Below are 27,024 nucleotides of genomic sequence, written 5' to 3'. Positions count from 1 at the left end.
TGTTTATGCGACATTTTTTTGAGCCATTCAAATGTGTCCAAATTTTGCCCGCGTCAAAGCACGCGTAGCGGAAATACTTCGTAAAAGCATAGTAATGTCATTCACAAGCGAAAAATATGCTTCAACTCGTGTAAGTCTATAAACACGACTTTAGGGATAAAACCCTGCTCGCTTTCGTAATGTGTTAAATGTTTTATGTAAATGTTTTCAATGCATCGCTTGCCTTCGTGCTTTTCAAATGCAACCCCAATTAAATAGGCGTAAATCAAACAACTTCCGTAACGGCACTCTACGTGGAAACTGAACTCGTTTCCAACCGCATTTTCCCTTCCAAAAACAAACAGCGTTTCTATAAACGGATCCGCAGCTACTTATAAAACGCAAGCCAGTCAAAATGACTAATTTTAAGTGTACACTTCTATACGTCTAATATATTATATCTCATGAACCATTTTGTGAAACTCACTCGCAAAAGCTTACTATTTTAACAAGGATTGCCAGTACGCGTTAAGACACTTGACCCTACCTAAAAAGTAGCTTGTTCATCTGTAAACTTACGCCCAAGGCGTGCCTGGCTTACAAGGCTTAGTTGCCACTCGATCGCTTTTGAATATGTTGGTAAGCTAGCAACCGACAAAACCCATTAGCGGTGTTTCCGTAAGTTATCGCTTTTCAACGCCGGTACTTAATCCCTCCAAGCGAAATGTAAAGCAAAAATTCTACGTTTCCAGATAAATTTCACTTATCTTTTCAAAAGAATACATAGCATACGCATTAGTTCTCAGCGAGTGCTATAAATGTATTCCGCAAGTTACCAATGATATTCGGTAACGTCAAATATCCTATAGCTTGCTAGGTCACGAGTTTTCATCGCTAACGTGTTGTTGCTACGTTGACCCTAAATATATCATGGTGGTTAATTCTACCATTTCCACGATAAGAAAATCCCCTTATCCGACCAAGACCTATATGCGGTCGCAATTACAAAATAGCTGGATAGAATTTCTAACAACGCCTGTCCTACTTCACAAACCCTAGAGGTGCCACGCCAAAATGAAGTTATGATAAACTTCGACTAGCCAGTCGAATGACGATAACCAATTTCAATGAAAATGCACGTTGCTCGCGAAATGCCCCACAAATGTTCACTTGTTGCAAAATTGTTATAACTATAATCATTGTATGTATCGCTTTTGAAGCGAAGAATGTAAAAATGTAACCATTATGTATAAGTTACTCTATGTATCGCGTATAATGTAAATTAAATAACCATGTAATCGCTATAAAGTATATGTCATTGTATGAATCGCAAAGAATATAAATTTAAATGAATATATTGCAATAATTAATTGTCTCAAACTTTAAGTGTAACCTGTCGCGCCTATATATATATAAGTATAAAAAATATGTGTGTCTATAACCAAAATGTTAATAACCTAAGTTTGAAGTGTTGCAATAAAAATGTTCCAGGCATACGAACACACATCTGCCGAAAAATATTTCGCATTTTTCAGAATACAAAAGCACGTTGGACAGCGAAAGGTCACAGCACAGCGCAGCGCACAATGAATGGCTTTCCGGTGACGTCAAAATTACAACGCACCAAACAGGGAGTTTCCCCTGCTGCCGCACAGATCGCCTGAAAAGCTCAATCCACAGCAATGCAATGGTGTGTCAAGCACACAACAATTTCGAGCAACTCAGCGAACGCTGACATCAAAGTCCTCGGTTGCTAATTCAGGCACCAAAGAGAAAACTTTCTCGAGGAATCAGGAATCTGACTAAAACAATTGCGCAAATGCGTTATGTGATCGAACAATTTTCGCGTCCACGTGTCCACACACATTTCACAAACAAATAACCAGCTTTTAATATGCAAGCTGTTCCAAAATCTAGCGTGGGAATATTTGTAGAAGCCATTTTGTCATATTGTGTTTACACAGAGAATTTTTGTTTTTTAATCGATGTGTCGTAACGGAAAATTTTCAGTAAAAATCTATGGCCTAAATTCTTTGTAACCATATTCTAATGTTTACGTTACTCCTTGCAGCCAATGTGCAAACGATAAGCGGAAAGTTTTCGGTAAAATTCCGTTACGTAGATTTCTTGCAACCACATAATATTTGCAGCGAATTTGCAAAAAAATTCAAATTGTTACACCAATTTTTATGCGTCAGAGCTGTATGTGATGTGACGTATATCCGTTTAATGTGAGCGCTTTGTTTTGAAATTCGCCTTATTGTCAACAATCCATTATTTTAGAATCGAACGCCAGTTACGTCGCAATGTAGATCGAAGCGCTTTTGTTCAAGCCATATTTGGACAAAAATATTATTTCCGTCTATAAGAGTCGAGAGAAAAAGGTTTAGACCACGCCTTGTTATCACGTGATATTTTGTTAAGTATTATAAGAATTAATGACGTAAATCTTTCTTTATCGCAGAAATTTTCTTAACTGATTCTCGTCTATAAATAGCGTGTTCAATCAATATAAACCGGAGAGAGAGAGAGATAGAGGCTTTTACAGCTTTGACTGAAGACAGCAAAAATTGACTGTTCATGTATCTGAACTAAAGGAAAGAATTGGACCTGAATGGCCTCACGAAGACAGGCCATCTCAAATCTTGTAGGAGTGTGGTCGATTCATCTTGGCAATTATATAAATGAAGACTCATTTAATCGGACCCGCACCCCTTCAAAAGTATAGTATCGCAAGGAATGGTAGAATCAACCTTAAACATAAATCGCAAGGTCAGAAACTTTCAAGATATTAAATTATATAGTTCAAGCGGTTTTGTCGTGCTTTAGTTTACGATATACATTTATGACATAACTTTGTGACGTTTCACTAAAAGTTTTATGTGTTTCGGTAAGTGTTTTTTTCAGGGCTTTGGAGCAGTCGTAAATGTTAAACGGCTCCGGCTCCAGCTCCGGAGCTCTCTTTTATCATAGGTTAGCTCCAGCTCCAGCTCCGGAGCTTATTGATGCCACTGCTCCGGCTCCGGCTCCATTACGACAAAAACTGAGGTTTAAGGCTGAACGCTTAATTTGCAATATCTAGCGCTTCAAAATATTCACAAACGAAACACCACAATGGTTAGTTAGAAAAGGTGCGCCTAAGAGGCAACAATTCCTAATTTTGTGAAGAGTTGCTGTTAAATTATGTGAATTCAGCTATTAGTGGAAGGCTAGTAGCATATCATCTTATGAAATATATCGGGAGCCGGAGCTATTTTTTTAAACAACTGGCTCCAGCTCCTGCTCCATTTAAATTACACGTAGAGCTCCGGCTCCAGCTCCGTTAAAAATGCACGGCTCCGGGGCTCCGGCTCCACGCTCCGGCTCCAAAGCCCTGGTTTTTTCATCGTTCCAGTAAGAAATTTTTCTACTGTTACCCTTGAGTAACCAACAAGGCTCATTTTGTGGCAAGTCAGCAAACTTTCCCTCTATCCGCAAAAACACATTCTCCAGTTGAGTCCTGTCCAACAAAGACAAAAGTAGTTTGATGCTTGGGAGAATCCCCTTGTTAATTACGCAACCGAATTTGCATAATATTATCCTAAGCAATTTTAGGACGAGGATTGTAAAACAGCCTAGATAAAAGTTTGGCACTCCACTCATAAAACAATGATAGTCTTTTACAAGTCGGGTGACATACCATTAAAAAAGTGTGTAATATTTAAAAAAGCTAAATCTAATAAACTTTCAGGTTAATTTCAACAATAATTAGTTAATTACTAATGAAATAAATAGTTTTTTCGCTACGTTTTTACACTTTTAATGCTAAAGCTATTTGAAATATAAAATGACTAAAACTGAAGAATTTCCTTTGGACGAAACTTGTGGTTTTGAAATTGGATGCACTTCAAAGACAAAGAGACGGTGAACAGTTTACACTTTTGTTTTTTCATCATTTAAAAGTCATTGAAGTATTAGGCCTAATTATTAAGACTGTTTTGCGTAAACTGTAAACCGTATGTAGTCTGCATTTTATGGAACACCAAAAAAAATTTTACCGAGATCTCATATTGCATGTTTTTTCAAACGTGCAATCAAGTTGGAATCCTTTCACAATTAACCTTTTTTCCGAATGATGGTTGTACATATTACTGAACCAGGTGTGCAGCAAATCGTTTCAAATAAATTACTGATGTCGCTGCCACAAACTGTAGACTGAACCCATATTAAGTAAACAATATTCATAGGACTCTCTTAGAATTTATTCCTTCTAAGTAAGAATTTTATTTTTGACATTAGTTAATATTTTTGCCTTAGATTTCCACTCCGTGCCTTTCAGTGTTGTGCCACTCCAGTTGGGGCTTTGTTAGTTATTTCTGTTGGTGCATTTCTTCAGGGTCTTATAGTCAATGGTCTTGTGAATGCTTCCATATCAACACTTGAAACGAGGTACTGTATTCAAGTGTTGTAAAGACTTAAGTCAATTACCTGACTCAATTGCACTAAAGTCACTTTTTTTAAATGACATAGCTTAACTTATCTTGTTTTGGTAAAATGAGCTGGCTTGCTTAAAAAATAACTGGACTTTGAAAAGTCATTTCAAAATAACTTTTGTACCGTACTGCCATATGCAAACATCATTATTTTGCAACTAAAAGTAAAATATATATATAAATATCATAAAATATTAAAGTTGCATTAAGCATTTGTGTCAAAATGTGTATTGTTATATTCATAGTATTGTTTAAAGAAATATAATGTATATTCATATTATAAAATAGTAAAGTTGTCTGAAGCATTTCTGTAAAGATTGCCGTTTACACATATATAATAAGATTTGTGCTTTAAAATGTCCAATTGCAAATTATGTAATCATGTATATACAACTTTAATTTTGATTGTTTTTTTTTGTTCAGATTTCAGCTTGGTAGTGCAGAGGCAGGATTGATTGCAAGTTGTTATGATATTTCGCAATGCATCATCTTGTTATTTGTGTCCTACGTTGGGGGTAGTGGGCACAAGCCACTTTGGTTGGGGTGGGGTTATATTATCATGGGCATAGGGGGCATTGTTTTTTCCCTGCCAAAGTTTATTGCACCGGAATACATGATTGCAAATGCGACGGCTGGTACTTGTAGTGTCACAGCTGTGGACAGCGGACTTTGCACAGATACAACCTTAAGAAGCTACAGGTAACATTCTAAAAATTACAATCTGTATAAATGATAAATATTTGAAGATGTTAAAACCAAAAGTTCAAACAATTTTTGCTAATTGTTTTAATGTATATGCAGTTTGATGTGTATACCTTTAAATTCTGTTTAACTTTAAAAATTCCATATAAACTCCTTAAAATTCGATAATGCGACACCAAGACTTAAAACCACCTAAAAAGGAAATTTTAAATTGAGTTAATAAACTTGTAAATCAAGGGAAACATGTATCACTATGATTTTTACGTAATTTATTATTTTTGTAGGTTTGCTTTCTATATTGCAATGCTTTTAATTGGTATCGGAGCAAGCCCTATGTATACACTGGGTGTGACTTACTTGGATGAAAATGTTGAACAAGTAAAGTCATCACTTTATCATGGTAGGAAGCTTTAATTCATCCACAATTACTTCATATTTTCACAACTTGTTATTCTTACATTGTTTTGTTATTTTATTATGTTGGTTTTAATTTCTGCATAATATGATATACATTGGGTGTTTCATTGTCTGAAATTAGCATACAATTTCCACTAATGGCCTCCTACAGGATGACATAAACATTTATTTCCATATGTTGAAATTCTTGAGTGCATGTATGTCAATATTTACAAGTATTGTCATGGGGAATGTTCAATTGTTGACATTTTATTCCGATACCAATATCTAATTCTTTTGACAAAGGATTGTAACCCCTTTAGATACAAAACAAAAATGTTGTTACCGTGCTCAAACAGGTAAAAATGGTCTACTTTGAAATGTAGGTATTGTTTCTTTGTTGCTAAGCTAGGATTTGCTTTAACATTAAGCAATTCAGTTGCTATGTTAAATAATTATTTTTTTAAATTTAACTTGTTTGAAATTTCTATATTAACTTAATGTTGGCACAGTTCTTGTACCACCATTGTAACGAGCCAATACTGATGTGTTTTGGGGGTTATCAGCTCCGATTTGATATTATCTATTTGTCATTTGTAAATATTCTTAGGAATTTTCTATGGAATGTCAATGATTGGTCCAGGAATCGGGTTTATTCTGGCTGGACAATTTCTTAAGATGTACACTGCCTTGGGTGAAATGTAAGTATACACCTGGTGGCTAGCGCTCCAAATCCAAAGTATTAGCTGTTTTAACACTGCAGGAAGTCATATAATAAAACTTAATGGAACTTATTTTATAATGAAACTTATTTTTAATCTAAATGGTTGTTTAGTCATCACCTACAGCAGTTATTTGATTAATAGCATTCTATGAACATTTAATGAATTTGTTATTGAGACTTGTTTAATAATTACAGTTGACAATAACTCCAGTTTTTAGATATTCATCATTATTATTAGTTTACTTAATGTCACATTTCGGAAACAAGATATTTTTACATGAGCAGGCAAACCAAACATAGAACTTAAAAAGCAAGTATTTTACAACCCTGGCTCTATTTGACTTAATACACCGTACAAATGAAATATAGAAAACCATTTTCTGAGAAGTGTTTTAATGTTACCCGAATACAGCTTTTATCTATTTATTGATGCCTAAATCGGGGCTCAAGTTATGTGTTTGATCTGAAATATACAATATTGAATGGGGTCCATGAAGTTTTGCTCCAATATATTTTAGTTTAGAAGATTCTAGTAAGAATGTCAAAACACAATATAGAAGTTGGTACATATAAACGTTTCCAATATCTCAACATCATTGTTGAAAATTAATGAAGATCTAGTTGAACATTCGAAATGATCCCTACTCAAAATGATTTCCTGCTTTATTATTTTGTCTAACTACAACCTTCAACCATTAGGCTCTTTTCGTTTTGGAATTAACTCCATGTTTTTTATACCTAAAAAGACAAACTATTTTTGTTTGCAGTCCTCATCTGTCCACTACCAGTCCTCAATTCGTTGGAGCTTGGTGGATTGGTTTTCTCGTTTTCGGGATTGTGTTTGTCCTCTGTGGATTGCCGATGCTCATGTTTCCACCGAAACTTCCCAACACAGAAGAGGTAAGGAAGGATAGAGAGAAGGAAATGCACCAAAATCGGATCGCGAATGAACTCAAGGATCACAAAGAGATTGGAATCGGGTAACATTAGATGAAACTAACACTGGAACTTCCTATTATTGTCTCTTCCTTTCTCTCGTACTTTTTCTTTCTTCTCTTTTTTATTTCTCTTCATCTCGTTTATGTTTGCCGGTTGTGCGTTTTATCTTCATCTCTCCTTTTTTCTTTCTCTCTTTCTCACAAACAATGGCTCTTAAAGTGGTGTCAGATTGAAGGTATCCGCGAAATTTTTATAAATTCAGTAACTGGTAAATTGCATTAGTTTGAGGCACATCCTTACCATGAGTTTTAATTAAATTTAATGATTTTACAGGTTTTCTACGGCAAGCAGCTTGTATGAGTACTAATTTAAGTAGTTTAAGTAGTGGAACTTTGTTTTAAAATTGAGATGATCTACTTTGCAGTTTTGAAATGACTTGAAGGAAATTGACTGTACACTAAAGTCACTGTTTGTAAATGACTTGACTCGACTTACGTCATTTGAAAAAAAGTCCCTGACTTGACTTACATAGTTGGTTTATTGATCGTAATCGAGCTAGTTCACCAAGTTTAGTAGTTTAACGTTTAATTTTGATGACAAGTACTTGAGTTGGAATTGACTTGCTATATTTATGACTTGACTGGAACTTCAATTGACTTGTGCTACTATGCGATACAAACGAAATTTTTCTGCTGGACAATACATTTTTTGTAAGGCCAACAACTATACCTGTCATATCTTGATAATGTACAAATTCAAGCTTCGTGTGATCTGTGACATTTTCTTGTCACAGAGGTCGCGACCTTCCCAAGTGTTTGTACGCATTGCTGCGGAATCCGCCGTTTGTCTTCATTTCCTTAGTGGCAGCCATGAAAGCCCTTTTGTTAGCCGGTTTGTCGACATTCGGAGCCAAAGTTGTGGAATCGATGTTTAAGCTCACGGCATCGGACTCTGCCTTTTACGTCGGTTCGTGTTTTAGTTTGCCTTAACATTTCAACGATTTGTGTTTTATTTTGCCTTTGGAATTTTAAAGCTCAAAATTTGTAGTTTAAACAGTTGTATAATTTTGATCGCTTAATATACAATATTAAAATCCTGCATAGTTCAAAGCAATATCTAAAATCGAAAAACTATAATTTTATCGGTCAAAATGTTTTCCTTTATAAACGAATTTTAATCCTTGTTTGTATTTGTTTGCAGCCAATAGCAGGACTTGAAAAAATTTGTCGCGCGATTTAGATATGATAACAATGAACTGCAAAGCCAAAAAGGTCGAGTGAATCGACATCATCTTGATTAAGACGTTTCGATACGAGCTTGCATCAACTTCAGTTCAACAATTGAGTTCTATTATGTACAAGTGATTCTTGTATTACTTCTCGGTCACATTAACTGAATATGATAAAAGTTTGTATCTAAACGTTGTAATCAAGATTATGTCGATCCACTCGACCTTTCAGATTTTTTTATCAAGCTCTATTATTGATCCGTGCATAGTGACCTATTAAAACCAAGTTTAAAAAAAATAGGAAAGCGCCTAATTTTTAAATTACATATTTTCTCAGATGTTTCTTTTTAGAATAATTTATAATCTTTTAACGTGAAGACCCGGACAAACATTCCAATGAAGTATTTTCTTTTCAGGCCTCATTGCTATACTGGCGGGTGCGGGAGGTCAATTTCTCGGTGGTTTAATTGTGACCAAAGCAATGTTGTCAGTTCGTCAGATGCTCATCTTCTGCTTATGTATGACGTCACTGGCAACAGTGTGCGTTTTTGTGTTACTCCAAATCTGCCCAAACGTCCGTAAGTGGTGTGAGGAATATGTTACTTTTATTAACTTTTAGTGCGTGAGCACTCTATTAGGCTTTGCAGGTAAATTCTAATTCGTCACTTCGTGCAAACCAAATTTGACCTTGGAACGCCGAGAAGCTAAAGCCAAAGCTGAAATATTAACTTTTAAACACAACTCTCCATAAATTGATATCGTTTTCTTGCAATACCTGCCTTAGGACATAAATAGGCAATCATAATAACCCATAATCTAATAAACTAGCTGTATTAGCCCAGGCGTGGGAGTTAAGCAGTCAAAAGACCATTGAATATATGGCTAATTTAAAATCTTATTTTACTGTCTATTGCCGGCTTGATTTTTAATTGTCCAGTTTAAATTACATGAATGATAATAATATGTGATAACATTTAATAGCATAAATATGCATGGGCACCAACTTGGGATTCTACGGTTATTATTGTTTTTAACAGCATTTGCAGGTGCAAAGGTTGGATATGCAGGAAGTCCAAACACAACAGGTCTTAATGCAACTTGCAACAAAAACTGCTTCTGCTCAAGCGACATATTTGATCCAGTTTGTGGTTCTGATGGTGTGACTTACTACTCTGCGTGTTATGCCGGCTGTTCGAGCTTCGAAGATGGAACGGTAAGATTATTTTATTTAACTTAATCTTTTACTAAATTACTCTTTAAATATGTTTACAATATTTACAGTTACATTCAGATTGGAATTGGTTTACACTCGTTACATTGGTTAGGCCTAAACGTTTGCTATGACATACGTACCTTAAGTTTAATTGGCAAAATTAGATGATTTGCATTTGGACTCTGCATGCTCTTTTTAGCATATAGCTTGGCTTAAACTTACATTAACAATACCAATATGAACTGTTCCGGCTGTTTTAAATCTATTTATTGCGTTTCTATCTTACATTTATTTTTTTATTGTGATCAGCAGGATAAGAAACTCCACGAGTCAGATATCGCATTGTCAATTAACTAGGGTGATATTTTTGTTTCTTTGTTTATCAGTTATTTTTTAACTAGAGAGTCTAATCTAAACTTAAACAGTATGTCTATTTAGTACTGTTGTATTATAGTCCATTCCTCGAACTCCTGTGTCCATGCCTTAAAGTAAACTGTGCTTAACCGTACACCGTAAGCCATAACAGACTAACCGATCTGTCGATCAATGATGCAAGCAGGGCAGAATAGAAAAACAACTTGCCGGTAGTGAGGTTCGAACTCACGACCTCTGGCCATGCCGGGACCGTCGCTCTACCAACTACTACACATATTTTTATGAACTGTGCTTACCAGAACAGGAAACCTCATTTATAATTATCTGTTGAATTTATTCCTTTTCCGCAGTTTGCCAACTGTGTGTGTGTCGGAGGGGGTGGGGCCAACATGACCGCCACTCGGGGTTACTGCCCAGGGGAGACTTGCCCCAACGGGGGCGCCGGGACCTTCTTGGCCTTCATCTTTATGGTGTTCCTGTTTACATTTCTCATCGCGATCCCAGGCCTACAAGTCACCATCAGGATTGTTCCGTTTTCTCAAAGGTCGCTGGCGGTTGGTGTACAGGTAAAATAAGAATTATTGACGATTGTTTTGTCTTCTCTTTAAAGCCTGTCAAATTAATCAGTCCTTTAAGTCACTATAATATCTCTAAAGTCCCTTCATTCACATTAATATCGTTTTAAGTCACTTATCTCCCTTAAATCACTTGTAATCTGTTAAGTCACCATAATGTCCCTGAGGTTATGGTATTGTCGTTGTAAGTAAAGGTGTAAGTCATTGTAATACTTCTTTAAGTAATTAATGGATCATGGTAACGTCGTTTTCAGCTACGGTATTGTGTAACAAGTCACCGTAATAGCTCTTAAGTCATGGTAATCTAAGTAGGAATTTCAAGCATGTCGTCTTTCTGATAGGTATATACTTACATTTCACAACCCATAAAAACATTTTTCAAATATTAGTGTAAAGGTGACAGTGAATGGCAGTGCAGAAAATTTTAATCAAAGTCCAACCACAAAGTACACCTAAACCAGTAATAATGTGATTTTTTCTAGTTGTTAAGGAATATGTTTCAAATTTTGAAAAACGTAAATTCATTTAAGATAGCAGGCTTTAATGAGCCATGTATAAGAAGAATACGAATAATGGAAATCTGAAAAGTATCGTTATTATTTGTTCCAAAATAAACTATGGTATAGTTGTTTTATTTATTATTCAAATCTGCATTAGAACTTTCCTAGCCCTGCCAATTTAAAACATATAAATTACAAGTCGTTTACCATAAAAAAATGAGGTGATAAATATAAAAAATACCAGATGTTACATCTAAAAACACAATTTTGAGCTATATGAAAGTTAATTTGTCGTTTATTTTTAACCTTAGTGGTTATTTGCAAGACTGCTTGGTTCAATTCCCGGACCTATTCTGTACGGGTTCGTTCTGGACAAAGCTTGTGACTTATGGGGAACATCTTGTGGTGAACAGGGTTCGTGCAACGTCTACGACAACAACCTCATGTCAAGAAACCTCGTTGTACTAACGTTCGTGACCGAGGTATCTATACTTTACAAATATGTTGGGTTTATGTTTTTATTTTAAATTTATTGAGAAAGGGTTTTGTTATAATATTCAAGGATTGAAGAAAGCCTCTGTAATTTTTTTGAAATTTTCAGAACCCTTTATTGAGTTCTACCACCAAACCTTGCATTTATAGAAAATTTGTAAAAAGAGAAAAAAGAGCGAATTGTCCGAAATGAGAGGAAATTGTCCTAAACACGTAAGATTTCACATCAACATACTAAATAAAACTTTGTAAAGGTGCCATGAAACAGCATTAAACTTGTAAAATTTGCATTCTATATATATTTGTATACAACGACGTATTGGTGGCGAATTATGGCGCATTATTTTTACGTCACCGATAAACCACGTTTAAACTTCACAGGTTGCAATAGACGTCGAAATCTGTAGTAAAACATTAGGGGACACACTAGCTTATCCTGTGTTGTAGCATTTCAGTGTTGCTGCCTTAAAGAACGAAAACACGACGATATTCGACTGTTATGATGTCCTTTAAGAATCACATTTCACGTAAAATTTCCACCACCTGTATTTCTGACACAAAAAATGGCGATCAAAATATAATTCTTTTTTGAATTACTTCAGGCGTTTACACTCGCCTTTCTTATCCTGTCGCTGGTCCTCTACAAACCAAATCCAACCTCACCGGAAGCGTCACAGGATATTGTCTTGGACGATACAACCCCCGACAGGAATAAATCAGTCTTAACAACGCCACCTAGGGACACGCACGAGTCAACTGTGGCACCTGGCGGCGAGAAAAATGGTCTCGAAAACGAGAAGAAGGTCAAAGGTGAAGTCGAACAGGGCAAAGGTCACGAAAACCTGGCGTTCGAGTAATTTTCTTGTTACGTTTCGGCAAACCTTCGAGAACTTAGTGTAGTTTCACCTGCGTTTTTTTCCATTGCTTCCTCGCCTCGTATGCCATGTCACCTCACAACTGAGTTCTTGCACCAAGTACACAAAAATAAAACGACAAAATCATCTAATACCAGGGGCGGACCCGAGGGTTTACGAGGTTATGCTTCGACTAATTAGTTATACGATCTTTACAGGCACTATTTGTTTAATTCTAAATATAGTAATGAGGTAGCCCTGAAGCACTGTTGTGCGAAACCTTGTCGAGAATTCAATACAATTTGACCACCTGCTGATCACCCGACTTCTATGATGTTTTTGTGGAAGTATTCAGCTATTAGAACAACAGCTTGCCAAAATCATCTAGTCATATAATATAACCAAAATGTCACATCTCCTCGAAATAAAAAATTTGGCAATTTAAACTAATTAATCCTAAATATTTCAACACTTTGCCTTCTTGAACGTTGTTATAATCGATTTTATTTGCTCATTTGCACAAGAGTTCGGCCGAGAATAGAATTTTTTTACAAGTTGCTTGTTTTGCGTCAACATTATGACGTACATTTGTGACATCATCGCTGAAACAATGTTCATGGCCTTCCCCCAATCAAAAACCACGAACCCGCCCTTGTTCAACACCATTGTATTGTCACCGCGAAACATTGTGTCTGCTAATGCAAATTATACAGTACCTCATATGGTAAACATGGACATTAAGTAGTATTTTGGTACTGGTACCTCAAGTGCAAAACGTGCACAAATATTAAGTAGTATTATTGTTGTTTTTTAACGTATACTAACATTAAACACAGACCCTCTTTTTTTTACTTTATGCTTCTGTATATTGCACCTTAATCCTACTATGGTATTATCCATCGTGTGTATGTATTCTGCAATAATATTTACAGTTTATTTTTATTACAATTTAAATATATTTATACTTGTTCTTAAAATCTTACGTTAACTAATCGATTTATTCCGATATTTTTTAAAATTTAAATGCACTAAAAATAAATGCTTTTATACAGGTTTATATTTGCAAAATAATAAAAAGAGAAGCAGTAATTGAATATAAACAAAAGAAGTGAAAAATGGGGATTTTCCTTAGTAGTATGTGTGCCGTGCTTAAGTGCGCTATAGCGGAGTATTTATTCGATCTATTTTAGTAACGAAACACAATATTGGCTTTTAATATTACGTTAAAATGTCACAATCATTTTGTTTCAAAATTTCCTATAAATGTTATAACACGCGACTTGATCAAACTTATATAGAATCGTACAGGAAGTCAACCACCTAGACCTGTGCGAGGACAAAAGGCTTAACCTTATATATACTACCATCCATTAACATCCAAAAATTGATATTACCTCGCATTACATAGTGTTTTATTTTGTTTGTTTAGTTTTTCTCTATTTGGCCCTCCTTTTTATTTCCATCTCAAGGCTCATTTTACCCGTGTGTTATCAGTTGTTACGTCACTTTACTGATTGCAACGTCAGTTAGTTGCAGGAGTTGCGGCTTGTATAGTGCAGCACTTGCCTAGAACAGTTGTTAAGTTTTCATTAGCGTACTTCTTGACTTATATTGTGTTATGTTTTAGATGCTGATGATGCTTTTAGTAGCAAATTATATTTATCATATTGTGAAATCCAAACAAACGGATTTTCGGTTTATCAAGTTCTGTACTTGGTTTAGTATCTATTATTGATGTACAACCAGAATCGTTTGTTTTCACCATTCGGATTCAGGCAGATTCTGGTACTGGAAAAAACAAAAAGTTGTCATGGCCGTTCAAAACAAAATTCCTAGATAGGATAAGCGTTAATTGACACCATAGTTAGTTACCCTACATCACCGTGGCAAGCCAGTAGTCCAAGCATTGTGTTATCATACCGGTTGCAAGTTTAGGTCGACATAGCATTAAACTTGTAAAGAATACCCTACGGGCAACGCCGGGAATTTTATCTAGTTTCGAACAAAACAGTTGTACAATTCCTTCTAACTATACATTGGAGATTATACTTTTACATATTCACCAAACCAGTCATTTATTCGGCCAAAACGTTGTTGTGGAGAGATATGCTTGTTGTGGAGAGATATGCAGAGAGACTTTCTTGCCTAGTCGTACAATTTCGAATTGCAAAATCTAAATTCGAACCGGCACGATTAAGATAAAACGTGCTACAAAAACGTTTCGAGCAATTAAAAATAGTCGGCTGATTTCCTTACATTGAAATACGTTTTAGGATAGTGAACTTTTGACAGCTAAGCGACCGTTTTAACTAACCGAGCACCAAACGTCCAGGCGTAATGGGTGCTTTTCGAAAGGTTATCCATGACAGCACTAAGCCACATGCTGGGTCCAAGAAGGTTGCAGAGTGTAGCGCCCTTAAGTCTTCGAAATATCGCAAAATAGTACTAGATTTCTAGAGTCGGTAATTCTGTATAGCACTAGTCAGGATATTTGGCAGATTTTTGTCATGTAATTGGGTCGCGAGTTTCTTTTGCCCCCAAAATTCGAATTTTAATGGAGTTGTTGCAGGATGGTCTTTAGATGTCTGAAATTTTAATGCGAGAAATATGTTGGAGTTGCAACTTTGAAGAGACAGCGCAGTATTTTTAAACTTTGAATAGCCCCCGGACATAAAAAACGTTTGTAAATGTCCTGCAGATAATGTCATATTGCAGGTCAGCATACTTCTCCAATTTTTTAGATCACAATTTTAAAGGTTGTCCTTGAATTAGGTTGTGAAAAATGATTATTTACCTTAAAAACATTTTAAACGTGCCTGGCTGGAACTTGTAATTTTCACGTTTGTTTAATAAAAAGCTTTTGCTGACATATTCACTGGGTGGTAGCTAACTTACGCTAACAAATAAATTATGTCACCAGGTAATTTCTAGAATCAATTTTGTTTGTGCGGTAAGTTTAGAAAAAGGCAACGCATAAGATGCCTGAGTATAAAGACGTTCCTTTGGACGAAACGTGTGGATGTGAATTCGGCTGCACCTCAAAGTCAAAGAAGAGGTGTGTAAACTTTCCACTGGCTTAAATTAAATTTCCTAATTTGAAATTACAAGCTTTATATTTTGAGTAAACGATATATACTCCAAACCTTAGAACAAAATGATAAAACTAGCATTCTATTTGCTGTTTTTCAATATTTTCTTGTATTAAGCTTTGTTAAAAATGTGTTTGTTTTTTTTGAACAACTTAACTCTATATTTTTAATTAAAATAAAAAAAAATTGTATCTACATTTAAAAAATAGATTACTTTGTTAATTTATAAATGTGCTGCTAATTTGTTTAATTGTTTTGCAATTAATAAGAAAAAGCCTACTTTTAAAAATTAACACTAAACACTTTGTTTTAACTTTATTATAATTCCAAAAAAGAGAGCTTTATTTTTGTAAACTTAATATCTATTTATATATAATATATATTTTTAAAATATTAGTTTCATTATTTATAATTTTTTTCTACACTAGTCTAAACCTACCTAATTCTTAAATATTTAGAAATAAATCTTACTATGTTTTATTTTGGAAAAATTTAACCTATTTCAAAATGTTTTTTTTTAATAAATAATTATATGAAAATAACAATATAGACTAAAAAACAATTTCAAACTCTTTGTTCCTAAGAATACCAATTCGAGTTTTGCAATGTTTTGCTACACCAGTTGGTGCATTATGTGTCATGAGTTTTGGAGTTTTTATACAAGGAATCATTATCAATGGACTTGTAAATGCTACTATATCTACTCTCGAAAAAAGGTGAATTTTAAAGTTGCAACATATAAATTTGCCATGCAATCCTTACTTAATATAAAAAAACAAAAAAATTGCTATTTTATTTTCTTCTTTTTTATAAAAAAAATTATTAAACATTATAAAAATAATCTAGCTGTAATAATGACAAACTACAGAAAATCATAAAACAGCAGTTTATTAAGTTAAAACAACATATTAAAATTATCAACTATAATTAAATTATAAAAACACTAAACTCTATTTTCTAGAATTCTACCACTTTTTTTAAAGTAAAAAATCCAATTATCAAAATTTAAGTTGCAATAAATAAATAAATCTGGGAGAATAAACCTAATAATAATACTTGACCCACCCAAACGTTAACTTGCACCCTAGGCCAATTTTATTTTTAATGTTTATATGTTTAAAGATTCCAGATTTCAAGCGCAGAGGCGGGATTGATTGCCAGTTGCTATGATATTTCACAATGTGTCGCACTGTTGTTTGTGTCCTATGTCGGGGGAAAGGGTCACAAGCCACTTTGGCTGGGCTGGGGTTTTATGGTGATGGGGGCAGGTAGCATTGTGTTCTCTCTGCCAAAGTTTATTGCTTCTGAGTATGTGGTTACGAATGCGACAGTCGGGACATGCAGCAGCTCAACTGTAGACAGTGGACTTTGTGTTGACGCCACGCTAAGAAGCTACAGGTAGTAAAAATAATGTGTTTGTATTTTTTAGGTTGAGAATTGGTTTATCTATTTAAGTTTGAAATTATTTATAAATATATTTGTAAAGGTGTTAAGACTGTTTATGAAAACAGGTTAAGTCTGTTTTAAACCTGTTTTTATTAACAGTCTTAACATCATTAGATACGAAAGTAGGAATCTTTTTTTTGCATTTTATTGTCCGCGGGCGATTCCTTACTTTCGAAAATGTTTTAAACTATATTTGTAAAGGTAATTGTGCCTTGTTTTTTTCCAGGTTTGCTTTCTATGTAGCAATGCTTTTAATGGGTGTAGGTGCTGCCCCTGCATTTACCCTTGGAATCACTTATTTAGATGAGAATGTGAAACAAGTAAAGTCTTCTCTTTATCATGGTATAGAGCAGAGTATTGTGATTTGTTTAATTTAGTAGTGAATTATATTGGAACAATATTTGAGTTTGTGTCAAATCAACATTCAGCTGCGCTTCCAAAATTATTTTATTTTGTTGTTTTGGGTTATGTTTAGGAATATATTATGCCGTTGCCATGGGAGGACCAGGAATTGGATTTCTACTAACTGGTCAATTTTTATCTATTTATACCACACTTGGTGTAGAGTAAGTGTTGGATTTATATGAATATTTTGTTGGAATTGTTGGTAAAATTGCAAATCTCGCCTCTTCTGTTTAAATGAGGCTTGTTTTTTTGCAGTAAAATAGCATATGATTATCCTAATTGCAACTGACAAATTATGTGCAATCAAAAGAAGTAATAATTTTACCCTGTTTTGGGGTGATTACTACAAGAATAGATTCTATTCTACTTGGCCTATTTCAAAAAACAAATGTAAGGTGTCAGTATAGCAAATTCAATTTGACCAATGTTAGATCAATGACATTATAAAATGAGTTTTTGTTGCTAAAGCATGATATGTTTAGTACAACAATTTCAACTGCTCATTTGACCAAGTTTTCAACCTTTAAGGCACCGCAATGCATGTGTGGCTGTCTATGCATATAATAATAGCAAATTTGCTTGTAGTAAAGCTTTGATTTTGATTTCCTCTTTTCTTTCTTGTTATGGCTAAACCATTCAGCAACCAAACTAGCTAATCCCGAATTCACTCGCTTTTGTCCTATAATTTTCTAAGAACTCATTCATTCACTATATTGCAATACTTTTGATATGTGTTTAAGCTGTGAGTGAGCTAATTGTTTTAAAACCACAGTAATGTTGAATTTCCAATACATAAAATGAATCTCATGATCTGGTAATTGAAATGTTGAGGCAGTTTGAACACTTTTAATTGATTGGAGTAAGATTGTATGGTGGCCAGTGTCCTTTGTTAAAATATATTCACACTTAACTTTTTCACAACAATATATCCTACCTCTTTTTTTTTACTAAGTTTTTAGCATATAATTCTGATTCCTATGTACAGACCAGGTGTTCCCAAAGACAGCCCTCTATTTGTTGGAGCTTGGTGGATTGGCTTTCTTATTTTCGGTATTGTTTTTGTCATCTCGGGCCTACCGATGATTATGTTTCCTCGACAACTTCCAAATACTGATGAAGTGAGAAAAAACAGGGAGACTGAAATGCATCAAAATCGAATTGCAAATGAACTGAACGAAAATCAAAAAATGGGAACAAGGCAGGAATTTTTGTTAAAATAATTGAGTTAAAATGTTTTAGTTTAATTCGGTTGTATGCAGTTCAAATATCCTTAAAATGAAAAATGTTTATATACTTGATTTACAACTACTGTAGTAACTGTCATAAACAAAGCATTGATAAAATTTTACTAACTTCCTGAATAAAATAAGCACAAATCCAAATGATTCTTTACATAGCAAGATTTTTGGTGATATTACATTTTTATGTGTACAAATCGACGTTAATCCTTATTGTATTTTGCAGTATTAGTGAGCTACCGAAATGCTTACTAAGCCTCTTGAGGAATCCTCCATTTATTTGTTTGACGATTGTGTCTGCCATGAGTGGACTCCTTCTCACTGGCCTGTCTACATTCGGAGCAAAGGTTACTGAGTCGATGTTTAAATTTTCCGCATCCAAAGCCGCTCTCTATGTAGGTGGGAACTTTTTGTTTGGCATGGCTGCTTGAAAGCAACAAAGCATGCCAGGAACCCGGTCTACCTATTTTTTGTAGTACTTGCGCAAACAATCCGGAAGGCACCACTTATTTCATTAAAAACAAACTGTAAAAACTGCCATCTTCACTATAAAAAACATACACCAATAACCTGTTTTTGTTTTACAGAAAAAGTCAAATAGCTTGGGCAAAAGCGGCTAATTTCAAATAAAAATTAAAATAATAACCCTGAATAGTTATATTTTAAATACCTTGAGAAACTTTTATTTAATTTTACAGTTATTTGTTGAATGGTTATATTTTATTTTTAAAATACTTCAAGCAACCTAAAAATACTATTTATAATAATATCTTAGTATTTTTTGTTGTATGTAATGTGCTCTATATGTTTTTCAGGCATAACTGCTATTCTAAGTGGAGCCTGTGGTCAGTTTTTAGGTGGCTTCATCGTCTCCAAAGCAAAATTGTCGGTGAAACAAATGCTTGTGTTTTGTCTGTTTGCAACTTCAATTTCAACCATTTGTGTGCTGATTTACCTGCAAATTTGTCCTAATGTTGGTGGGTTTTAAGTAATTTTTTTTGTATAACATTTTTTTTTATAATTTTGCTACCATTTTTTACTTTAAAAATAATAGAACTGTAGTGACAAACAACTTAAAGCAATTTTGAAAATACCAAAGTTTTATTTTGAATATTTATTTAAAATCTTATTTATATTTGCAACTTTTTTTATTATTTTTCTCAGAGATGTTATAGTATTAAATGTTAAAATGTGGGTGTGTATAAATTATAATAAGCTTTAGAATTAGATAAGGTGAATATTTTATCTAAATTCGCATAAATGTTTGCAGGAATCATGATTAGTAAGTATCAATAAATAGAACACAAAATGAGAATTTTAAACTGAGTAGAATGTTTAACCCCCAAAAGGTGTATTATCCGTATTTATGGCTAATATTTTTTCTTACAGCATTTGCTGGAGCAAAAGTGGGATATGCGGGAAGTCCAAATGCAACAGGTCTTAATGCAGCTTGCAACGAAAACTGTTTCTGTCTGAGCGACATATTTGATCCAGTTTGCGGTTCTGATGGTGTGACTTACTACTCTGCGTGTTATGCCGGCTGTTCAAGCTTCGAAAATGGGACAGTAAGATATAATAAATTTGATACCGATCTAAATTACTTCTCCAAACCATACTGGGAGTCTTTTTCACTCAACATTATGCCAGACCTGATATTTTCACTTTATTTAAAGTATACTTGACCAGTTGACATGTCTTACATAAGGCGGACAGCATATAAAACATGATGTCAAAAGAACTAAAATAAAAAGAAATTATATTATGAAAGAATACACATAATAAACCATAACGGAGTATTGCTTTTCCAGCGGTATTAAATAATACTGCTGGAAGAGCAACACTCTGTTTTATATTATGCCTGGCAGCAATAGCTTATTTCATAAAAAAACATGATAATCACATTGTTTACACTTGCATATTCGGGCGTATTCTAGACTAGAGTAAGATCTTGCATAATTTTTTAACTAATTTGAAACATACAAATGTTTAGTTTGTCAACTGTGGGTGTATTGGTGATGGAGCGAACTTAACTGCCACAAGAGGTTATTGCCTTGGTGAAACCTGTCCATATGGAGGAGCAGGCCTATACCTAACCTTCACCTTTATGGTGATCTTCTCCACGTTTCTTATTGCCATGCCTGGATTGCAAACCACACTTCGAATAGTTCCTTTCTCACAAAGATCCCTCGCGATTGGAGTCCATGTAAGTCGTTTAACTGTTTATTGCACACAGTTTTTAGTTAACAGCTGTGAGAATGCAGCAAGCATTGGCGTATGGTTGTTTCTCGACTCGCTCCCTTTTGAGCCTGTGTAGCTCAATTGGTAGAGCGACGGTCCCGGCATGACCGGAGGTCGTGAGTTCGAACCTCACTGCAGGCTAGTTGTTTTTCTAGCCTGCCTTGCTTGAATCTTTAACGATTGAGTCGGAGACTATCTCTTTTCAGGACTGTTTTTCTGTTACAATATTTAGTTTTATTTTATTTATATTTACAACTAGCCTACATCCCAGGTTCGTAGCTTTCACATTTTAACTGGCAATCTATTTTTGCTGTTGTAAATAAGTCGTTTATAACTCAAGTCCCAGTCAACCTATTTAAAGTCTTTGTCATGGCAATTCATTTTCCATAAAATAAACTGTTAAATTATTAAAATATATAAGCTCGTATTATGTTGAGCGATATTTGGCTTTGGATTAAACAAAATATTACATGTAGCGAGCAAATTCACAGGCAGAACTGAGTCAATTAAATAACTTTACTTTGTATCAACAAATTTACAGTGTGTAATTATTTAATTATTGATTTGACTTAAATGCACTCAAGACGCTGTTTTTAAATTTAGATAAATGTCTTGCCTTGGACTTAAGTCATGTTTTTTTCAAGACTTGGCATGAATGAAGATGCTTTATTTAATCTAATATATACATTTTAGTGAAATGAGGTTTTTAACAGCAAATATTTTTATGTAATAAATGAACACGCTGTTTGTTTTTGATGTTTACTAGCTGAAATATTGCTAAAATGGACCGCGATAACCGAAATTTGTTAGGTTGTTATGTCTTTGATTTGATATTTGTCAAATATGACTTAACTTGAACGTAAATGACTTTTTTACAACCCTTTGAAATTTGAAAATCGAAATTAACCTGATATTGTTTTAATTTTAAGTGGTTAATTGCAAGACTGCTTGGTTCAATTCCTGGCCCGATTCTCTACGGGTTCGTTCTGGACAAAGCTTGTGATTTGTGGGGAACATCTTGTGGTGAACAGGGTTCATGCAACGTCTACGACAATAACCTCATGTCAAGAAACCTCGTTGTACTTTCCATCACAGTCAAGGTGTGTGATTAGATTCACTTTAAGGGGTTTCGTGCGATCTATAGGTCAGGAAAGACAACTAGCTTGCGGCGAGGTTCAAAATTACGACACGGGACCGTTGCTCCCCCAACTGATCTACAGTAGGCAATGGTGGTATGGTTGTTTCTCGACTTGATTATATAGCTCACAGCGCAGCACGAACACGCCTCCATAAGTAATGCGATCAAATAGTTGGTTGTTTTCCTCGCAACCCAAAGAGTTAAATAGGACCTAAGCTGCTAAAAGCGCCTGCGTCAGTCGCCGACTGGATTCGCAAGACCGGTCAAGCAAGCAAACGAGAATTCAAAGGCAAATATAAAGCACCAAGCGAACATGCTGTAATCAAATGCACAGAAATCCAGATTTGCATAGCCGTTTTACAACTTTTCATTTAAAAACAACCAATGTGTGCTTTTACTTAATTTACTCTTTAGCTTTTCATGTGATTTTGCATTAAAGATATGTGGCTTTGTAATCGACGACGTTGCAGTTGTTTTAAGTGAGAAAAAATATAACTTTTTTTTTGGTATCATCCAGAATTAGATCAGGGGTGTGCAACATTTTAAACCGACAGGCCAAATATGTGTAACCTGAAGAGATTAAACTGCGGGCCAATGGGGTTGCGGTTTACAAGTATATTATTGCTTTTATGATTGCGCCTGCGTGTCAAGTGAAAAACAAAATTCGAGATAAGCCCCTTTTACTTTCGCAGTTGCTGGATTTGTTTTGCTGCCTAATATAGCAGAAATGACTACAAAGTTTTATAACCGTATTTTACATCACGCCAGGTGGTCACCATGATCTTTCTGGCCCTAGCTCTTGCCTTTTACAAACCCAAAGAAGCTTTAGTTGAAGAAAACGACGACATTGCACTGGATGACGTCACAAACAATGCTGACTCAACCACGACATCTGGCGGAAATCAAAAAAATGAAAATATGGAAATAATACCGAAATCTGTAAATGGCAAAGATAATCCAGGATTTAAATGAAAGAAGATGCATTCCCCAATCTAAAAAGAATGTGATTCTTCAAAAGACAACAATGCTGCCAGAAGTGTAATTTCTTCCTAAATAGAACCATTTTTATGTTCACAGTCATCCCTAAGTAAAACCAACTAAATATACAACGGTACAGATAAATTATTTCGTTCTCTTTGAAGAGTTTTTTTACTATACCATTATTTTTGCCAGCAACCTGATCAGTGTTCATACGTCTGATTTCGAGCAACTATTTATTTAGATCGCTTAGCACCTATTTCTACTTTTTCGTGCACTTTGTTCTAAATGATGATGTATTCCTCATTTTAATAGCTCAATATTACCTTCTGTTTACGGTTTGTTGTAGTGATGTAGAGATATTCGCAACACCAAGGCTTTTTTAATACAACAGCCTTTTTTGCGCATAAGTTTTTCGTGAATTAGTCTAATTTACCTTAATTTTAAAATGTCACAAATAATGAGAATTATTGTTTGTCGTGTGTTTTATCGCTTGTTTGAACAAACCTATCTCGATAATACATTTACTCCATTCAGACGTGTATAATTTTAGGATTTAGGTGACTTTAAAAAAATGTTCGGTAATTTATAAACAGGCACAGTTGCAAAAATTCAAACAAATGTTTTTTTTAATTTTTCTTCGGCAATCTTAAAGACGCGCTCCAATATACAACTAACTTGACTGAACTTAAAACCGAGGTTTTACAAAAAAAACAAAAAAAAAAAACAGAATGGGCTAAAAGATTAAAGCACAGATATGTTCTGTGTTGTATCTGTAGGTTAGCGCATTTATCTCCTTTTTGTGTCGTTAAAATTTTGCGTGGTGTTGTTACAGTCACTGATGGCATCCTGGATAGATAACAAACAAATACCGGAAAAACCTATTTTCAGTACCGTATGGTAGAACTAGCCTATATCGATTTGTTGTGGGCATTTTTGTACTGTCCGACTTTTGTAGGTTTCAGCCGATTGTCGCTTAATAAGGCTTTGTAAAACTTTTTTGATTGACGTAATTGCATCAGTTTTAGAGAGCTCATTTATATAATCTGATGCAGACCTTCATTTGTGTTTTTTTTGCTCCAATAGGCGCCTATTTTTGTGGACCACGCAGACACCAAATTTCCTATTTCGCCACTACCGTATATCGAATGTTGCTGTTTCTGAATGATTGGTATTTTGTAGTCTACTGACTGGCGACATTACTTTCAGCGACTATACCCTTAGTTGCATTGTAGCATGCGACACGTGATTCATGCTTGGCCTATCATATCGTGATAAATAGACCCGAAAACTTTAGTTTTGTACAGTAATTTCTATAGGAACGTTCAAAAAAGCGATTTTGGGCGTAATAAAATACTTGTTAGATAACAATTAGTTAATAATAATTTATAGTTAGGTGCACTTAGGTTTAAGCTTGTATCTAGCCCTTTTGAAATTGACATCATCTTAAAGCCAAAAATCATCCCAATGTATGCAATATGTCTAAATAGACAGCACCCTATACCATACTCCTACGTTAAGATCAAGGCCATGAAACCAATCAAAACTATATGTAAATAAAAAGTTGTGTTCGAAGAACTCTGGCAGTTTTAATAATTTTATTTACATTTTTTTTAAGTCTACAAGAATGTATAGCCCTGGGGCGAAAAAGAAACTGGCGATATTCAAAGTGATCTGTTAAATAGCCTACGTTTTAATAGTACAAACCGCAAACATTTTTGCACTGAATATCTGTAGGCCAAAGCGGTTTAATAAGCCAGTCCAACCAGCTTCAATAAGAAACGTGGAACGACCATCTATAGCAGTGTTTCTCAACCAGTGTTTAAAGAAAGGTTGTCAAAAAGTATGTTCTTTAAAGCTGATGCAAACAAAATTTATGTTTTTAACTTATTTGAGGAACATTGAAAAACTAATTTGTGGGTGTACTTTCAACAATGATTGGTTGTTTTCATAAAAATTACAAGCCGCGCAAATTACTATAGCCTTCTAAAATAGTTAGTTATATTAACTTTATTTTCCGTATTTGCCGCTGGTAATATACTGACTGAAAATCTGCTTATAACTAAAGCGCAAAACGATTATTTCAACTCTTGTGCGGTCGTGTATTGTTTTGTTCTCGTTGTTCGTTCAACGCTGCTCGACAGAATAGGCTACAGTTTAAAATTATAGCAAAATTCAAACTTGTTTATGAATGCTCTTTTCGCTTTCGGGTTATGCCATTAAGCATAGTTTGTATGCTACTCGTACTTGAGAAACAATGCGACTATTGCGTCGTAAAAGTTCGATTTTGCTGAACGTTAATTGGCTGTGTCTGATTATTTTGTATAACGTCATTACTAATCACCATTTTATGACGTCATATTCATTGACGATAGACGGAAAATAGGGAAATTCTCTTAAGTAAAAAATTCGAGACCATCTTTTTAATTTTCTGGACACACCCCTGCTCGTAATAAACTACTTCGGTGGTTTAGGCCAGTGCTTCTTAAACTTTTTTAGTTTTGTTCACCCCTAGCATCTATATCCAGATTTCATTCACCCTTGTCTCATGATATGATAAAACTATCTCGTCTATATATAACAGCACACCTGGAATATCCGCCCTGCTAGCAAGCTATCGTCCATTTCTACAGGTTCACCCTTATTTACCCCTTTTGGTTGGTTCGCCCCTGCAACAATTTTATCCACCCTGGGGTGAAACATTCACCAGTTTAAGAAACACTGGTTTAGGCAACACTTAAGATTTAGGAGTGCTATTTTTTCTCATTAAAAAAGCCACGTATTGCGTCAAAAAATTTAACGCACCATTGTTTTTTCTGCAACGCATCAGTTGCCGAGAAAATCCCCTCGGCTGCAACCAAAGAACGTAAAATGACGTCATCGCTAGTCTGCCACCCGTTTCCGGTTTGGAATTACGCAAACATTGTCATGGTATCAGCTAGTAATTGTCACGCATATTAATGATACAGGTTGTTTTATGTTATTAAGGAAAACAACAGTTAGTACTAGATTGGAAACTTTGGATATTGCGCGGATATAATCAATGTACTGCACTTGTATTAACATTGTTTTGAAATTTTGCGTCGCTATGAATGAATTGCATACTATTGAAAACTGTACAAGCATGAATTGGGTATTTCGCATTTTGCTGACTCCAATTTGCGCAGATGAACGAATTTCACGTTCCACGAAATGTGCTGCGGCTGTATTTGTATGCCGGGAAATCAGCGCTGATCTAGCATCTTGCCAAATTTTTGTCCGGGCTTTTATAGTGCTAACAATACTTTGGTTAGGTTGAGATTTAGCGTTTGAGTTCGGGTGGGCCAAGTTTTATTATGAAACTTATTCTCCCTTATTCATTTACTTCTTCTTTGCAATTTGATATTTGACAACTCGTTTCTTTATTCTAAATCTAAACAAACGTGGTAGGATTTTAGACAAGCGCCGGAAAAAAACGGACAATTTTCCGAATGAACTAGCCTACTTAGTACTGCCACAGATCGAGATGTTCAGCATGTTAAATCACATGCTCAGTTGCACTCTCAGCCCAAACTCGCATATCGTGAAATACCACCATGAAATGCATTCAGCCGCGTAAAGTAACTCAAACGCGAAATTTCAGTCGCGTTTTTTTACTGCTGCGCATTTTTATTTAAGCAGGCTAAATGCATAACAGCTGCACTAATTTTAGCTATAACTTTATTACAGCCGCATAAACATCGCCCCGTGACAGTCTGCATGCATTTAAGCAAACCGAACACCCGATTAAAGAAAATCTTTTTTTTGAAAAAACTTTGTGTGCATAGCTGAATTAGTCAATTGCACAACAATATTTCCGAAAAGGTTGAGTTGTGGTAGGAATCCCAACCTCCGAAAAACAGATTACACTCCTCAAAATTTGGTGCTGCACTCCCAAAATCTTGGCAATAAGTGCCATGATAATGCAGACTTCTAACTCAGAGTTTACAACAGTCTGGTTTGACTAAAGGTTGTCCATTTCTTAAGTGTTGTTATTGTTTGTACTTGCATTGCAACATTCATAT

The 27,024-nt window shown here is 34.8% G+C and overlaps 2 protein-coding genes and 1 non-coding gene across 3 annotated transcripts; all 3 read left to right on the top strand.

The window, feature by feature from the left end:
• Positions 1-3,805: 3,805 nt before the first annotated feature.
• LOC146141072 (solute carrier organic anion transporter family member 4A1-like) lies at positions 3,806-12,452 on the top strand. Its single transcript, XM_083392803.1, has 12 exons — positions 3,806-3,882; positions 4,276-4,407; positions 4,875-5,150; positions 5,438-5,553; positions 6,160-6,250; positions 7,041-7,253; positions 8,006-8,178; positions 8,857-9,018; positions 9,478-9,653; positions 10,379-10,594; positions 11,415-11,585; positions 12,198-12,452. The coding sequence occupies exons 1-12, from the start codon at positions 3,806-3,808 to the stop codon at positions 12,450-12,452; spliced, it is 2,058 nt and encodes a 685-aa protein (XP_083248929.1).
• A 2,925-nt stretch (positions 12,453-15,377) lies between these two features.
• LOC146141070 (solute carrier organic anion transporter family member 4A1-like) lies at positions 15,378-23,288 on the top strand. Its single transcript, XM_083391170.1, has 12 exons — positions 15,378-15,504; positions 16,123-16,254; positions 16,661-16,936; positions 17,211-17,326; positions 17,460-17,550; positions 18,375-18,587; positions 18,854-19,026; positions 19,443-19,604; positions 20,017-20,192; positions 20,618-20,830; positions 21,795-21,965; positions 22,772-23,288. Exons 1-12 carry the CDS (start codon positions 15,428-15,430, stop codon positions 22,973-22,975), a joined length of 2,004 nt encoding a protein of 667 aa, XP_083247296.1. The 5' UTR covers positions 15,378-15,427; the 3' UTR covers positions 22,976-23,288.
• Positions 20,932-21,006, top strand: Trnaa-ggc (transfer RNA alanine (anticodon GGC)). Its single transcript has one exon. It is a non-coding gene; the product is annotated as a tRNA-Ala (tRNA).
• Positions 23,289-27,024: the final 3,736 nt, after the last annotated feature.

Source organism: Ascidiella aspersa, chromosome 6 (genome assembly GCF_963924565.1).
Source record: "Ascidiella aspersa chromosome 6, kaAscAspe10.2, whole genome shotgun sequence".
Lineage (NCBI taxonomy): Eukaryota > Metazoa > Chordata > Ascidiacea > Phlebobranchia > Ascidiidae > Ascidiella > Ascidiella aspersa.
This window is presented reverse-complemented; position numbering and strand designations above follow the sequence as displayed.